The sequence below is a fragment of the Pseudopipra pipra genome, chromosome 1 (assembly GCF_036250125.1).
Source record: "Pseudopipra pipra isolate bDixPip1 chromosome 1, bDixPip1.hap1, whole genome shotgun sequence".
Lineage (NCBI taxonomy): Eukaryota > Metazoa > Chordata > Aves > Passeriformes > Pipridae > Pseudopipra > Pseudopipra pipra.
The window spans coordinates 76,349,229-76,366,538 of record NC_087549.1 but is presented as its reverse complement, the minus strand read 5'-3'; the positions used below and the strand labels follow the sequence as shown (position 1 = coordinate 76,366,538).

The window sequence follows — 17,310 nt, the reverse complement described above, 5'->3', positions numbered from 1 at the left end:
TTTTCCTCTTGATAGGCTCATGAAGCAGTGATTAAAGGACATTATCCTGCTCCTGAAGAAACCCTCCAGGTCCTTGCAGCTTTGCGTCTTCAGTACCTTCAGGGAGATTACACTCTGCATACCACTGTACCAGAAATGGAGGAAGTCTATCCCTTGCAAAAGCTGAAGTCTCGGATTACACAGTCTACCAAAACATTTACTGCAGTAGATAAGGCTGAGAAGAAACGAGCCAGCTTTCTTGAAGGAACACTGCGGAGGAGTTTCCGCAGTGGCTCTGTCAGCAAACAGAAGGTTGAGGAGGATCAGATGTTAGACATGTGGGTCAAAGAGGAAATCTCAGCATCCAGGACTAGTATTATTGACAAATGGAAAAAACTCCAGAGGATGAATCAGGAGCAGGCTATGGCAAAGTACATGGCTTTGATTAAGGAATGGCCTGGCTATGGTTCAACACTCTTTGACGTAGAGGTAAGACCTCGTGAACATTCAAACTAGTTTATACTGTATAGGTGATGATTTCATTACAGAGTAGTGAAACCATAAATACGGTATCACAACGCTTAGACAGCTGATGTAATAAACTGTTAGCTATTAAAAGCCTACTCCCATTAGCAAGCACTTGTAGCTATTTAAATCCACCAGTTAACCATAAAATAGAGGGACAGAATTCTAGCCTGATGGGTTGCAAACAAGTTTAAGAAGTGTAAAAGGCAACATTCAAAGAGGTACAAGCAATATGCACTTTTTAAAAAATGGTTACAGACAAGAACATCAACAGTAAGTGGTGTGTAGCTCCTGCTGTTCCCTTTGCTGTTAATTTACATTTTTTATCTCTAGTGTAAAGAAGGGGGATTCCCACAAGAGTTGTGGCTTGGAGTCAGCGCTGATGCAGTTTCTGTCTACAAGCGTGGGGAAGGAAGGCCCCTGGAGGTGTTCCAGTACGAACATATCTTGTCATTTGGTGCACCGCTTGCCAACACCTACAAGATCGTGGTGGATGAGAGGGAACTGCTTTTTGAAACTAGTGAGGTAAGAGCAAGGTAGTTTTGTTGTGGTCTTCCTGTTCTGATAGTCAGGTTACTTAGTAATTCAAGTAGTAGCTACAAATGTCACAGATCTATTCAAGATCCCTGTAAAGCTAAAGGGATCATGAGATGGATAGAAGTGCTGAGTATTTTTGTTTAACTTTAAATGGATTTTGTTGAAAGCTTGACAGTTTTATATTGTTAGTGTCTAAAGAAATTCATTCACGTATTGTTACCTTATTAAGACCTTTGCTCTTTATACTCTTGGCAGGTGGTTGACATTGCAAAGCTGATGAAAGCTTACATCAGTATGATCGTGAAAAAACGCTACAGCACCTCTCGATCAGTGAGTAGTCATGGAAGTCAGGGCAGCTGCAGGTGAAAACAAAACCAGTTCCACTGCACTCTAAATAGAATATGTTCCCTGGCCTCAGAACAACCTGATGACATCGATCATGTTTGTTGACAAGCTAACGAAGAACCAGAGTTTCAACGGAAAATATCTTCAAACAATGTTTTAGAAAGACCGCAGGGTGGGCAGGGGAAAATCAGCTGAAATAGTCACATACTAGAACCGCTGGATCATTCAAAACTTTCCAAAGCATTATTATCTTCAGTTGATGTAAGAAACGCCTTAAGACTCAATCCACTGCAATACAAGCAGTAATAAGTGCCTTACAATATTAAGCATAACTTGTATTGGCCTAAAATTGCTGATAAAATTCAAGAAGATTTCTTTTGTCCTTTCAGAACACTGAAAACAAAGTTATATTCATCCATTCTGCACTAATCTACTGGCCTGTATACAGGTGGGAAGGGGGAGGGAAGAAGAGCAAGGTATATTTTTTTTGGAGCGCTGCTGGCAGCCTTCCTGATGGACGCCAACACTTTGTTTCCCCTTGCTTCCATGGATGTGCACATTGTGCATGCATATTTGAGCTGTCAGTAAAATTTGACAAATTTTATTCTGTATTTCACAAGTCTTTTGAAGCAAAGGGAATAAGTATGTGCAATGGTGTAAACAGTCTTTCTGTACATTTTAATAGTTCAGAGTTATAGGTGTTACAATTGTATGGTTACTTTATAAGCAGTTTTATTAACCAGTAAATTCCAAAATTTTCATACATTGATTTTACTATTGCAAATATGTATTACCATATAAGTAGCAGAAGTCTGCATTCTGTATCTGCTGTATGATAAAGAGAGATGTAGCTGAGAATATTTATAGACTATCCTAATATGGAAGTACAGTTATCAGTTCAATTCTTCATCCTGTCAGCTTATGTTTTTAATATTAATTTTTTCTTTAAAAGACATCACTCTTTTATACTTCTGGCTGGACTCTCCAACCCAGACTGACTGCCAAAAGTCAGAACCCCTCAGAGTTGACTAGAGAACGCAACGTTATACAATGCAGCTACTTTAATACAGAGTTCTCTATTTTACCTGGTTGCCTGATGAAGGTTCTCGACAGTACCCTGTAAATAAATTGGGGAATATCAGCTAATAATAAGTTGATTTTGGACTTTTATTTTTGTACAGAAATACTGTAATATAAGGCAAAACTTTGATCAAAGGTATCTTTTTGTCCACAGCAAAAAGAAAAAAAAAGAAACCTGTAAAAACTTACTGTTGTTAAAAACCTCAGCCTTTAAGAAATCATGCCTACTCACTGGAAAAAAAAAGTCCAGCAATAAAGAAAATATATGTCATGTGCTCTGTTTCTATTTCATACTTGAGTTGGACTTTGAACAAAATCCTAATTTCATCAGTCTTCTCAGAAGCCAAGCCAGGAACACAGTGTAGACTACATATATATGTGTGGTTGTGTGTATGCTTTTGTTTGGAAAGGTGCATGTGCTGTGTGTTGTACTGGGACAGGTTTCCTTGCCCATGCAATATGTGTCCTTTACATGAGATAGAGGGAAAGGACTGCTGAGCAATTCCACACCACCAGGAACATGCAAGTAAAGCTTTTGCTATTTAGGTAGCCCTGATGCAAGATGGCTTGTTTTTATTAGCCAGCCACAGCATGGTAGTGCAGCATGTGCCGCCCTCTTAAGTGTACATAGCCTTTATAGGGTACAAGGCTTGCTCTGAGAAATCCTCCACCCTCCTCCCACTGCTAGGTACATTTAGTCACTCCATCTGTGCCACCGCCCCTCAGTCCCTCTATGGACATACTAATTTCATGCCTCTACACTCCCAGCGAAGGTGGATTTAATTTAAGGAAGACAAGAAAAATGAGAGGAGCTATAACTTAAGTATGTATAGTTACACACACACAGAGTATCTGAGACTGATTTTTTTTTATTTTTCACATATGCAAGTTCTTTAGAAAGAATTTCACTGCTCTTAGCAAGACATCCTTAGAATAACACAATTTATGCATTTCAGCCAGCACAGCAAGAAAGTTCAGTTTTGTCTATCTATAAACACGCTCAGAGAAGTCCTTGTACATCATCATAATCAGTAATTGGTAAAAAAACCAGGAATATACAAGATGACAATCTTGTTCAGTGTCGCAGTCTTGAGAAGCTGACACCACTTCTCTACTCCTGATTCGTTTGCCTCCTGACTGACTTCTGAATGCTATCAGCCATTAAGAGGGAAGTGACCATTAGTGACAGAACTGCTTGTCACTACATCACTATAACTAAGAGCTTCTTTTCGTTCATGCCAGATCAGCCAACCTGCCATGCAAATCTTACTCCAGTTACTGCTGTAGAGGCAAATAAAAGATTTCATAATTGGTGAAACTTGACAGAAAGAATGCACAGTTTATCAAAATAAATACTGCATAATAGACATGCCTGTGTTTGAAAGTGAGAAAAGAGTTCTTTAAACTATAAAATCTTTAAATATTGATTGAGAAGAGATTTTTGCAAATTATTTTGCTACAGTACAAGCTTAATCCAAACATACACGAAATTTCTTGCTAGAGCCAGATCCTCTCTCCTGCCTGTGATCTCTTCAGTTACAGTAGCAGTTGAGTTTATCTGAAGAGAGGAGAGGAACTTCTGCCACAGAACACATTTTTACTTTTATTCTTGTTTAGAATTAAAGGCTTGTGTTTCCAAAAGAACAAACATAGTAGCAGCATACCACTACTGAAAAAAGCAAAAGATATGTACTTCAGGACAGACTATAGTATTGCAACTGCTACACTCTGTAGGTTGAGTGCATCAGAAATCACAAAGAACTTAGTATTAGAAATTAAAGGGTTCTAAGAGCAATGTCCAGTCCCTCTAGAAAGGAGTTTTACTGTACGTGTTGCAGTTTTCAGGATTTGAAACTTGTGTATTTTCTGAAAGAACTAAGAGTAGCAAGTCCTGCTCCATTACCCACCTCCTGCCACCAGACTGCTCGGCTCACGTGGCCTCACCACCTGTCCCTGCCTTTGGAACTGGCCCCAATTATGGTACTGACACTCATTCCGCTCTGGAAGATCTGCCATCCCCAGGCAGTTTCACCAACTCTGTCAAAAATCCTCTAGAAGCACACATTGGGTTCCTGCACCTGTGACTGCACCTGATCGAATACAGCCACACCAAGAAGAGCACGGGACCCCACTGACCAGACATGCTGCAAGAGCACAGGCTGGGCAGAAATCACAGAGTCAGGCCTAAGAATAGAGTGTCAGCTGCAATGGAAATAAAATTGTATATCCTCATCTTAGCATGCCTTAAATCACAGAACTGTAGAATGGTTTGAAGTGGAAGGGACTTTAAAGATCATCTAGTTCCAACCCTCCTGCCATGCGGAGGAACACCTTCTCCTAGCCAGGTTGCTCAGAGCCCCATCCAACCTGGCCTTGAACACTCCCAGGGATGGGGCAGCCACAGCTTCTCTGGGCAACATGTGCCAGTGCCTCACCATGCCCACCGTAAAGAATTTCTAATATGTAATCAAAACCTGCCTTCTCTCAGTTTGAAGCCATTCCCCCTTGTCCTATCACTACATGCCCTTATAAAAACTCCTGCTCCAGCTTTCTTTTAGGCCCCTTTAGGTACTGGAAGGCCGCTCTAAAGTCTCCCCAGAGCCTTCCTCAGGCAGAACAACCCCAACTCTCTCAGCCTGTCTTCATAGGAAAGGTGCTCCATCCCTCTAATCACCTTTGTGGCCCTCTTCTGGACTTGGCTGGCCATGCCTCAATTCCACGTATGTCTTCAGGCTTCCATCTAGCACTCTTCCTGTGCCTCATGACACAATACATCCATTTGTCATGGTGCCAGAATTCTTAATAAACTTAATTACAAAAGTTATGCAGAGGAAACTGCTTCACCCAAGAAGCGTCGCATCAGAAACCCAGGTTTCAAGCCCCACATTTCTGAGGCACGTGGCTATAACATGTACACACAGGTTTGCACGAGCACAAGCACCCAATACAGACACGCTACAGCACTGCAAGTCATGCTGGCCTAGGTCCATTTTACTGTAACTCGGGCAGAAGTGGCAGCTTCTTCAGTGCTGACAGACTGTCCCTCAGGGCACATGCACTCCATATAATTTACAGCTCTGTTAAGTAAATACAGAAGGGTACCAACCAAATACGACAGCACTGTCTCAAGGAAAACTAATTCTCTGTGGTGCCCAGCCCTAGAAAGTCACTGCATTTCACTCCATCAGATACAGAAATACAGCTACAAGCTGTGCTGTGGCACCTACCTCAAACACATGTAGACACATGGAACTGCAAAGGTGGCTGAGATTTTCTAATAAAGTTTAATCTTGAAGGAATCCACTGAGAATATCTCCCTTATCACAACAGACACAAGGCTTTTGGTGCAATACACAAGCTACCCATGCTTCAGCAGCCATGGGAAGCCAGCAGAAGAGGGCAGCAGCGATCCAAGGAAGTGAACTATACAGCGAGTGGTTCTATCTGCAGTATGAATTTAACTGGCTGGTAAAGGCTGGAGTAGGAGAACGAAGAGGGAGTCTTCTTGTTATGTTTGCTGTCCACCTGTGGTAAATGAGTGTTTTAGGTTGCTCAAAGAATCACCAGCTACGGTACCGGCAAAACCAGTTTAATATTAAAGAAAAAGCATGACAAAATTCATTGCAAGGTTTGCTCTACTACTGACTAGATGGTTAAAGCACACACGGAAAAGTCAGACTAAAATCTAAAATTAATCGATCTAAAACTAAAATCTACCAAAAATAATCTATGTGGAGGTTGGGGATGGAAAAAGGGTAAGGATGAGAAAGGGTAAGGATAACTAGGAATGAGGGAGATCCTCCCACAGAGTCACAAGGTTCAGAGTGGACCTCCCTTGCCAAACTTAGCCCCAGATTTGGCCAATGGTTTAGACCTAAAGCAATTTTCAAACTTTTTAGATTACCTCCTTTTTCTTGCATAAAAGTTTATTTTTCCTTTGCTGCTTGTCACCCACACACATCTCCATGGGCAGACAGGAATCACACTCCTGATATTTACTCTCTGACCAACAATAATATCACTAACATGAGAGCTCAGGTATTCATACTGAGAGAGATCAGGTACGGTGTAAACTTGGGCAAAAGTTACTTCCTCTCTGTGCACACCAGAAAGGATGCAGTAACCAAGATGCAGCATCTGTGAAAGCATGCAGGGGTCCAGGTCTCAGGCTGCAGGGAATGCCAGAGCCTACGGCTGCTCTCAGAGGGCAGCAGGAAGAACAGCTGTGTGAGGTGCAATCAGGTCGACAATCTGCTCAGCCTAGTGGCAGAGCTGAGTGATGAAGTAGAAAGACTAAGAAGTATTAGGGACTCTAAGGAGCATTGGCTGGGAGTGACTCAAAGCGGGGAAAAGATCTTAGCTCAGGAATTAGCAGGGCTCATTTAGAGAGTTTTGAACTGGATTTGAAGGGGACAGGGACAGGGCCAGACTTGCCAGAGGTATGGGAAGGGGAGAACTATAGCAACAACTCCAGTAGCAAAAGGAGGCTTAAGAGGGGATACATCAATCAAGCACAAGCAGCCAAAGATGTAACATCAAGACAGGACTATGCAGCATCCCTTTGCACCCCTCCCAGGATACTGACATAATCAAATACTTCTATTAAGTGCCTGTGTGCCAATGCACTCTGTACGGGGGAAAAACAGGAGGAACTGGAGATCTGTGTGCAGTCACAGGACTTTGATCCCATTGCGATTATGGAGACAGGGTGGGATAGCTTTGTATGATTGGAATGTTCTCATGAAGGGCTACACGCTGCTTAGGAAAGACAGAGACCAGGAACGCACAGTGGTGGAGTTGCCCTCTGTGTGAGGCAACACTTGGAAGGTATTGAGCTCTGACTCAGGGTGGATCATGAGCAAGTCAAGAGCTTATGGGTCAGAATATAAGAGCAGACTACTAAGGGTGACACTGCTGTGAGTGTTTGCTACAGGCTGCCTGATCAGGAGGAAGAAATGGATGAGGCCTTCTACAGGCAACTAGAAGGAGCCACAAAGTCACAGGCCCTGGTTCTTGTGAGGAACTTTAACTACCTTGACATCAGCCAGAGAAGCAACACAGCCAAGAACAAACAGTCCAGGAGGTTCCTGGAAAGCACTGACGATAACTTCTGTCACAGGTAGTGGAAGACCTCATGAGGAATGATGTGCTGCTCCTTCATACCAACAAACAGGGAAAGCCTTGTTGGAGATGTGAAGGTTGGGGGCAGCCTTGGCTGTAGTGACCACAAGATTGAAGACTTTGGTATCAGGTGAGGAGAAAGCAGTGCAGCAGGTAAGAATACAACCATGGATTTCAAGAGAGCTAACTCTAGCCTCTTCAGGAATCTTCTTGGAAGAATCCCATAGGAACAGGCCTCACAGGGAAGAGATAGATAGATAGATCTGCTGCCCTCATCAGCCTTAGCTGTGGAGACCGCTGTTTGTAGCACTCTCCCTGTCAGCAGCTGGGGGTGCAGTTCTGGCTACTTACACAGCAAACATTTTCCATGCTTAACTGCTCTCAGTTTTGTGTGTCCCATACACCTTTCCACTTTGAGAATCTTGATCTTTTTTGAACTACAACTTTTAAACAATGCACAGTCTCAAACTTCAACTCTTGGTAGATCATCTGCATAGCAGTGTCTCAAAAGTAAGTTCATGAGGTCAATGTAATGATCAAATGCATCTAATTACTTTCTGAAATATTTAAGGCATTGTATAGTTTTACCACAATACTAATGTTTTTTACTTAGATCACTCTCCCTACAAATAAAGCCAAAATGTACAAATTTGCTGATTCACTGTGATTTTGATTCTTCCTTGCCAATGACAACTCGTGTATGAGTTTACCTATTTCATAAATTCTAAACAATTGCTAGATTCAAAAAGGTTACCGGCCTGCTTGGCCTGCTCTCAGGTGGAGTTCAACAAAGAGTGGAGCTAAACCTATAAACTTGTTAGCAACTCTCTACCACGTATAATCAAACAGATTATGCCATCTAAGAGATTACAGTAATTAGATCCAAAATTAGATTCATGAAAATCAATTATTCTTATTGATCTCCCACATGGCACGATTACGCAGATGAAAAGAGCAACATAGTTTGGTGTTAAACACCTATAAATTATTGCATAAATATTTTATAAGACTGCTGTACAGTTCTTTTTCTGGGCTAAAACCACTTGTTTTAAGTGGTTTCTTAACTGGCTTTGACCATAGCTGTTGAGCCTGTCAACATACATTTTCTTCTCTCAGGTCTTAAAGAGTTACATCAGAGATACTGATGTTTCTAATTTAAAGGTGATCTGTCTTTATTATCCATCTAATGCCAACTACTCAAGACATATAAATGTATATAATTGCTATAATAAATGGATATAATTGCTACGTTAGCTCAATTCTATAAAACCTGGATTCATAATAGAACAGTGCTGCACTTGAGAATGGAATATTTACTATTGTTCTCACACACACGTACCACACAAAAAGGAATATCTGATGGGGTGGTATCAGAGCTTTTTGATTATGATCTGTATTACAGAAAACCTAAAACTGAAGCATTATTCTTCCTGACATTACTTCATCATTGAGTTCTGCTCTTAAAGCTTTGAGTTCACAGGCATTAAGAAGCATAACCTCGCAGTGAGGAAAAAACTCCAAACACTAACATTTCTTGATAAGAAGCAGCATCAACACTCATAATCTTATCACTGATGTTAAATTTGTCATGTTGTATCAACTGGTATTATACACCTTTTATTGGGTTTGCATGGCAAGGTTCTGGTAGCAGGAGGGCTACAGGGGTGGCTTCTGTGAGAGGCTACCAGAAGCTTCTGCCATGTGCAGAAGAGCCAATGCCAACTGGCTCCAACATGGACCCATCTGCTGGATAAGCCCATCAGTGATGGCAACAGCACCTCTGTGGTAACGTATTTAGGAACGGGAAAAAATCTGCTGTGCAACAGCAGCTGGGAGAGGGGAATGAGAATACATGGGAAAAATAGCCCTGCAGATACTAAGGTTAGCGAAGAAGGAGGTGGAGGAGGTGCTCCAGGCACCAAAGTTGATATTTCCCCACAGCCTGTTGTGAAGATCATGGTGGTTCATGTTTGAGCTGAGATCCACTTGCAGCCCATGGAGGGTCCCATGCCAGAGCAGGTGGATGCCCAAAGGAAGCTGTGACCCTGTGGGAAGCCCATGCAGGACTTTTGACCCCACAGGGGACCCACAGTGGACCAGCCTGTTCCTGAAGAACTGCACCCCGTGGAAGGGACCCTACACTGGAGCAGAGGAAGAGTGTGAGGATATTTCCCCCTGAGGAGGAAGGAGCAGCAAAGACAACATGTGATGAACTGACCACAGCCCCCACCCCCTGACCCTCTGCACCACTGAGGGGAGGAAGAGGTAGAGAAATTGAGAGTAAAAGTTGGGAAGAAGAAAATTGGGAAGAAGGGAGGGGTGGAGAAAGGTGTTTGGAAGGTAGTTTTAAGATTTGATTTTATTTCTCATTATTTGATTCATAATTAAACTAACTTCCCAGCATCAAGTCTGTTTTGCCCATGATGGTAACTGGTGAGTGATCTCTCCCTGTCCTCATCTTGACTCATGAACTTTTCATTATATGTTTTCTACCCTGTCCAGTTGAGGAAGGGAGTGATAGTGGCTTGGTGGGCACCTGGCATCCCACCAGGGTCAACCCACCACATAGTTTTAGCTTACAAAGCAAATCAGGTCGCAGGTATTCCAACTGCTCAACAGAGAAACTTCAGTGTAACACAAGAGCATTCTGAAATGCACAGACTTGTATGTATAATACTTAGAAAGATGTGTCACAGTCCTAATTGCATTTTGAATAACACAGGATAACACTTAACATGTTCCTGCTCCATGGTTAAATATTATTATATATTACAATTAAATAAAAGAATAAACAGTGTGGGATGTAGTTTCAACATGTTCCACAATAGAAACCTTAAGGATGCTGAAATGCTAAAAAGGTGTGCATCAAAGGAAAAAAGTGTTTGATAATTATTAATTGGAAAGTTATTCTACAATTAAACAGTAACTATAAAAGATACCAGAGTTTAGTGGAAAGACCCAGGAGAAATTCCACAAAAGCATGCATGAAGCTTCAGACAGAAACAGGATTAACAAAAGGTGCGTAGTACATATGTCATCTATGATACCAGACTTTAAAGAGTTTGAGGGATCTAGGCAACTAAAGGCTTTTAATCTTAACTAGTAAATATAATAATAAAGCATATAATCAGCAGACATCTGAAGAAATATGATCTACTGGGAAGAGGCAGCATGGGTTCTGATTAATAAAGGTCTGCCCTAGAAGTCTGCTGAAGTTCCTTGACAAATCTGCAAATAAAGACAGTCTGGTTTACCTGGATTTCAAAAAGGCTTTTGGCTAAATTCATCACCTAAGGCTTCAAGGAAGCTGTGTATCCACACAGGAAGTCCTGATGTGGAGAAATAATTGGCTAGAAGATAGGGAACAGACAGTAAAAGCCAATGATCTATTCCAAACAAAGGAAGAAGATCACTGAAGTTCAGCAGAGGCTCTGAGCTCTTCGACCTATTGAACAGTGAACTGGAAAAATGACTAACAGCAAGCTCAATGTGTAGCAATGACATCAAGTTATTCAGGAAAGTGAGGATAAGGGCTGACTTAAAAAAAACCTGCATGACTTCAGGAAACCAAACAGTTGTCCAATAAAATGGCAAATAAATTCCAAGTAGATAAAATGAAGCAAGTGAGGTGAAGGTGGAAGCCCAATACCAGATTCAGCTGTACAGCAAGCTCTGAAGCGATTATTAGCACTTAGGGACAAAATGGTGAAGTTTTAATAGTTCCAGAAAAAATATCAACCAGTTAGGGGGGAAAAAAAAAAGGAAAAAGGAAAGGAGTCATTAGAAATTATTACAAAAGCAAACCATAGAGCACTGTTATTCAAATCCATGACCTGCTCCTACTTCAAACAAATGCTGTGATGATGTGACTAGAACTCCACAAGAAAGCTATCTTAGAACTCAAAAAAGCTTGGGAAAAGGGAATAAGGATGACCAAAGTCACAGAAATAATACCATATTAAGAGTGACTAAGACGCAATTCTTCAGCCTCAAAACACAGACAAGTTAGAAAGTGCCATGGGGATGACTGGATATGGAGTCAGTAATCATGCACTAACTATGGGTCATTAGTAGGACAAGGAAAGTATTTTTTCCCCTCCTTCTACCATTTGTGGGACCCCATATGGAATACTTTGTCCAGTTTTGGGCAACTCAATATAAGACACACACTGACATCCTGGAAGGAGTCCAAAAGGCCCCTGGAAGGTCAGTGGCATACAGCTCATGATGTAAAAGGCAAGGCTGGGAGAGTTGGGCTCACTCACTCTGAAAGACAGAAGGTTAACAGGGACCTACTTGCTAGGTACCTCAGGTGTCCTTATAGAACAGATGGGGACAGAGCCCTCCCCCACGAAGTGCAGAACCAAATTAGAGGAAATGGGTGAAACAAGAAATTTTTAATACATAATAAGAAAATATTCTTCACAATGAATGTGGTCAAACATTGAACAGGTTGCCCAGAGTGCAGTGTAGAATCTCCAGTCCTCAGAGATGTTCAGAGCTAATCTGGGCGTGGCACGGAACATGTCACAGCCAACTACCAAGGGTGCTTTGAGCATGTATATGGGGAGAAGGGTCAGACCAAATGTCTTACAGTCTTCCAAACTAATTTACTCTGTTATCCTGTGATGAAATGAAGCAAATAGAAAACAAGCTTACAAAAAAAGGAAAAATGAGGGAAAATCACTCCATTTCGAGCTGGAATCCTCAACTGAATTCAACAGTTACTCTATGCTGGCATCAGCATTTTCAAACATATTTCAGAAGCATTAGGATGCTTTGATATTTGTAAGTTCCTTTGAAACAACCATTAAGAATGCTTTCTCCTTGGTTTTCATCCATCATTTACACTGTAGTCCCTGGCACCAGACCTACAGTCCCTAACCTAATTCTGTGCATTACAGCTCACACATGCAACTGTACACTGGGTGCTAGTCCCAGTTTTTCTCAGCCCAAACTCAAACTGCACACAAACCCTGGCAGGCAGAACATCAAAGCACAGGAAGATCAAAGCCTGACAACCTATTTATTACTATTTTTTCTGAAAAGGACATGTAAACTTTCAATGGCTGGGAATTAAGCATCCATTTCTTCTCTCACACTGATGTTTATACCAGCATGCTTCAGTAAGCTCACTCATATAAACCCAGCCAAAAACAATCAACAGTGAAAAAAAAGAAAGCTGGCATTCATCAACCCTTGAAGCAATTTTTTTAAATTTAGTTCAATTACAAAACATATTCTGGAAGAACTTTTCACAAGTTTCTGTTTATATTCTTCATCGTATTGCTCAGGAAAGCAAAGACCAGTAATCTAGAACAGTTTAATCAAAATTCAAGAGTTCCCCTATCTGTAGTCTACCCTGCCCACTGAAACCCCACCTCATCCTCCTATCCCAGATTCCACCTTCACTTTTCTGAGGAGATGGGGCATTCTTGTACTCCTGTGACTGAAGAGAGTGTGGCAGAGGAAAAAATGGGGCGGCAGGGGGGGAGAACACACGACATACAATCATCCTCAAATGTTTAAAAAAGTGGAATATCGGTAAGGGAGGATTGCCTCAAACCTGCCATGGTTGTAATCCTTCAGGCAATGAGATTATATTGCCATTCTCCCACTGTTGGTTAAACCCAAATTTTAACATTTTAACCCCATTGCACTTTCTGAATCTAACTATCCCATGGTCACTTTAAAAGCGCATGAGGAACACCTGACTCCTTTCCAGGCTTACCTACTTACTGTTTGGAGTTAGACTTGGATGCTGGATCAGACAGCCCACATTACTGAAATAACTGAATGCTAGCAAGGGAAAGCAATTTGCCGCTGGCTAAGCTGGGGATGGTTTTTACAAGTTATGGGCAGTGTTCACTAGAACAGCAGCTTGGCATGGATAATAGAGCATCCTATAATGATCTGAAAAAAGAAAAGGGTAAGTATAGGAGAAACTCCCCCATTTGTGTCTATCTTCCTTACCTCTTTTTCCTTGTGAGAAGATTGTTTCTACTCCTGTGGACTGTTAAGATTCCCTGCTAAAATCCCCTCTGCTCCCATTCCCCAAACCAGGAAATTAGCAAACAACCACTGCTCATCCTAGGGAACCATCAGATTCCCAAATGGCACCAGGAGAAGTGCTCAGTAACTGTAAGCAGCTGCTGGTACACACAGGAAACAGCTGCCCATTTCCCAGCGCATGAAGGACACACTGTTTTGACTAAGTCTTTTTAGGACCAACTTTCATTCATCAGCACAAAACCAAAGCAAAAGAACAAAGTGTTTCTCCAGCTTTGCCGTGACTTCTTCATAGAGCCTTTCTTTTCCATCTCTGTGTTTTAGGTTACTAGGGGAGCCTGTCTCTTTCCTTTTGCTCTCTCAGACTTTCATAGACAACACTTTATCACATTTTAGCTGGGCTTGTTATTCAGGCAGGTCTGCCTGGCTCCAGGTTCTTAGACGTAACAGCATAGTAGTACTACAAATCAGCATAAAACTAAAATGTCCTTTAGAAAAAATGTTAATTGCTTATGTAAAACAACATTCTGTATATTTCCTCTCAGGTACAATTCATATGCTACACAGATTGTGTGGAATCAGAGAAACAGAATAACTCCTTCCCAAGGTTATCTAGTGAAAACACGCAGGAGAACTGCAATCCACAGTCAATGTTACAACTTAATTTTGTGATTTTGTCTTCTTTTACCTCAAAGAAAAAGAAAAAAATGTTGACCTTGAAGTGAGTATGAGGCCTTTTCCCTTTAAAAAGTCATTCTAACAAGGGGTGCTCAATTAAGCTAGAAACAGATGTCATCTCCTAATCCAAAATTCTGCTCTTGCAGTAAAAATTATTTAATTTTACCCAGTTTACGCTGTGAAATACCTTCACCAGTTCCAATTTTTGGCTCTTCCTACTCAGTAACAGATGCTTGAGTGATGTTTCTCACCAGGTACGCTCCCCAGAATTCAGCTTCCCAATAATCACATTACCTATTATGCACATCAGCAGCCTGAAGATAGAGTCACGCTTCCACCTGGAGCCTGGGGCTGGCCAGACAGGTAGTAGTGCAGATGATAGGATAGCATAGTAGAGATTTTCAAGGATGTTTTTTGGCTACTTAAGAGGAAGATGGAAGCCATCAAATTCCCATAGCCTTCTTTGTGGTCTTAGGAGAAGTTCCCAGCGCTGTGACAACAGCAGCTTACTTCCATTATTTTTTTAGGATTTTGGGGACTGTTACCATAGAATCATGGAATCACAAAATTTTAAGGGGTTGGAAGGGACCTTAAAGCTCATCTAGTCCCAACCACCTGGCCATGGGCAGAGATACCTCCCACTAGACCAGGCTGCCAAAGGCCTTATCCAACCTGGCTTTGAACACTGCCAGGCTTGGGGCATCCACAACCTCCCTGGGCAGCCTGTTCCAGTGTCTCACCCCTCTCACAGTAAAGAATTTCTCCCTGAAGTCTAACCTAAATTTCCCCTCTTTCAATTTGTACCGACTACTCCTTGTCCTATGCCTACAGTTCCTGACCACGAGTCAGGAACTCCAGACCCCCCCCGGCTTCCCCTTCAGATACTGGAAGGTTGCTATGAGGTCTGCACACAACTTTCTGTTCTCCAGGCTGAACAGCCCCAACTTTGTCAGCCTGTCTTCGTAGGGGAGGTGCTCCAGTCCTCTTATCAACTTCGTGGTCCTCCTCTGAACGTGCTCCAACTGTTCCTTGGCTGTGGGATATACACGAGAAGGAGACGAAAGGCAAGTCTCGGCGGCAACATCTTCCTGTGGGCTTCACCTCACACCTTTTCCCAAATCAAGAAGGCAGCTGGTTGCCCAGCCTTCCCTGAGCAGGGAACCGGAATCCTCCAGACTTACGCGGTCACTACTGCAGCGAGAGCGCCTGCCAGGAGCTGCACACACAAGCGCGTCAGACACCGCCAGGCAGACCCTGCCAGCCCGGCGCTGCCAGCACCGCCCCCGCCCGCCCGTGCGGAGTCACGGCCGCCGGCACGGCCCCGCCGCACCTGCGCGGAGGCGGGTGCGGGGTAACGCGGGGGCAGCGCCGCGCTCCGCCTCCGACCCGCCTCCCGCCCGGCCCGGCCCGGCCCCACTCCGCTCCAGCCCCAGCTCCGCCCGGCCGAGCCGCAGCCCGGCGGCCGCCACCGAGCCATGGCGAGCGCGGCGGTACCCGCGCAGCCCCCTGAGCCGGAGGCCCCGGAGGAGCAGGGCGCGGCTGCGGCCGGGGATACGGAGCGCACGGAAGTGTCAAGCGGGGCCGGGGCGGCGGCGGTGCTGGGGGAGACGGGGCTGGCCGTGAGCTGCTGCATCGCGGCGGCGCTGAGCTGGGAGCGGCCCCTCCGCAGCCTGGGCGGCTTCGTCTGCGCCAACCTGCTCTTCTGGTGAGCGAGCCGGGCCGGGCTGGGCGCCGGGGCTGGGGTCGGGACCGCCCCCCGGGATGGGAGAGCTCCTGCCTGGTCCGCGCCGCCCCGCCCGGCCGCGGGCGTCTCCTCCCCCCGCCCCTCTTCCCTCGTCCCCGGGAGGAGCGTTTGCCCCTCTGTTTCCCCTTTCCGACCGCCCTTCGCGGGGAGCTGACCCGCGCCCCCAGCTCCTCCGTGGGAAGGAAGGTCCTGCTTTTCGCTTCACCTGCGCCACGGCATTCCGTGCCCCAGCCGCCGCCCCGCGTCTGGCCACGGCCCTCCGGCGGTGTGCATCTGCTTGGTCGGGTTCTTTCATCCTCGGTGTCTGCCCTAGCCCCACACACGCCCCTCTGCTCCCATTTCCCACAGCATGATGTGTGACGATGAGGAGGAGCCTCGGAGCGAAGCTGAGCAGGGCGGCTGCAGCACACGCCGCCGGGAACTTGCATTTCCCGCAGCCGAGATAAGCCGTGAGCCCGCATTTCTCTGCAGAGTTTTGAAACCCCCTGGAATCAGGCTCCGAGCCCATAGGTAGAGCTGTGCTGCTGCCCTGGACCAGTGCTTCAGAGTTCATGACGAGTGTACCTGCTTTTCCAAATTAATGGCCTAGTTAGTGGAGGCTTTGTGGAGTGGGGACAGCGGGAATGTTACTGCAGTGCACCAGTTCTCTTTCTTGACTAAGCTTTTTCAAGTCAGATAGTTTCGTTGAATAAACTCCAGAACTTAACATGGGGATGTGTTTGTTGTTGTGCTTGTCATGACTCTTCTGTTTACTCCTATAGGAAAAAAAACTTGTCTTTCTATGTGAAACTTCTTCAGGGCTTTCTCCTGATCCTTGTTTTTGTCGATGCCTACGTTTTTCGTTTTCTGATCTAAAATGTTTCTTGTGTAGAGTGATTTATGAATTAGGGCTCTAATAATACCACTAATAATTAGGGTCTAATCATACTGCAGAGACTCTTAAGACTGAATTGTGTTTCCTGTGGCTAGAACTGCCTCCTTTCCCCTTGAGTGAATAAGAGGCAAACAAGCAACAGAGGTGGATTAGTTGCAAATTCCACTTAGTTCTCTATAACTGTAACAAGCATGATTTTTAAACATGAGATCAAAGTCATAGAAAGAGAACTTTCTGAGGCTTTGTGCTGCACAGGAAAATCTCTGTGCAAGTGTGTGTGATTTCTAATTTTGATTGACTTTTATTATCCATCCTGCTCTTAGGTATCCGTGGTAAATCCTTTCATTGAGAAAGTAACATGCTTATGCTCTCATTTTCTGCATACTTCAGAGATCACCTATTCTTTCAGCAATTTGGA

At 43.9% G+C, this 17,310-nt stretch overlaps 2 protein-coding genes across 3 annotated transcripts in view; both read left to right on the top strand.

Annotated features, from left to right (window-relative positions):
* Positions 1–2,737, top strand: part of MYO10 (myosin X) — a 162,905-nt gene extending 160,168 nt beyond the window's left edge. Inside the window, exons 39-41 of the mRNA XM_064661733.1 lie at positions 16–468; positions 838–1,029; positions 1,297–2,737. Coding sequence (XP_064517803.1) covers positions 16–468; positions 838–1,029; positions 1,297–1,407 — 756 coding nt within the window. The 3' untranslated portion in view covers positions 1,408–2,737. The remainder of the gene's footprint in view (positions 1–15; positions 469–837; positions 1,030–1,296) is intronic.
* A 12,975-nt stretch (positions 2,738–15,712) lies between these two features.
* Positions 15,713–17,310, top strand: part of RETREG1 (reticulophagy regulator 1) — a 65,485-nt gene continuing 63,887 nt past the window's right edge. The window contains exon 1 of one of the 2 annotated variants that reach the window (XM_064661829.1): positions 15,713–15,979. In XM_064661829.1, coding sequence (XP_064517899.1) covers positions 15,750–15,979 — 230 coding nt within the window. In that variant the 5' untranslated portion in view covers positions 15,713–15,749. The remainder of the gene's footprint in view (positions 15,980–17,310) is intronic. The other variant, XM_064661811.1, reaches the window with a different exon arrangement.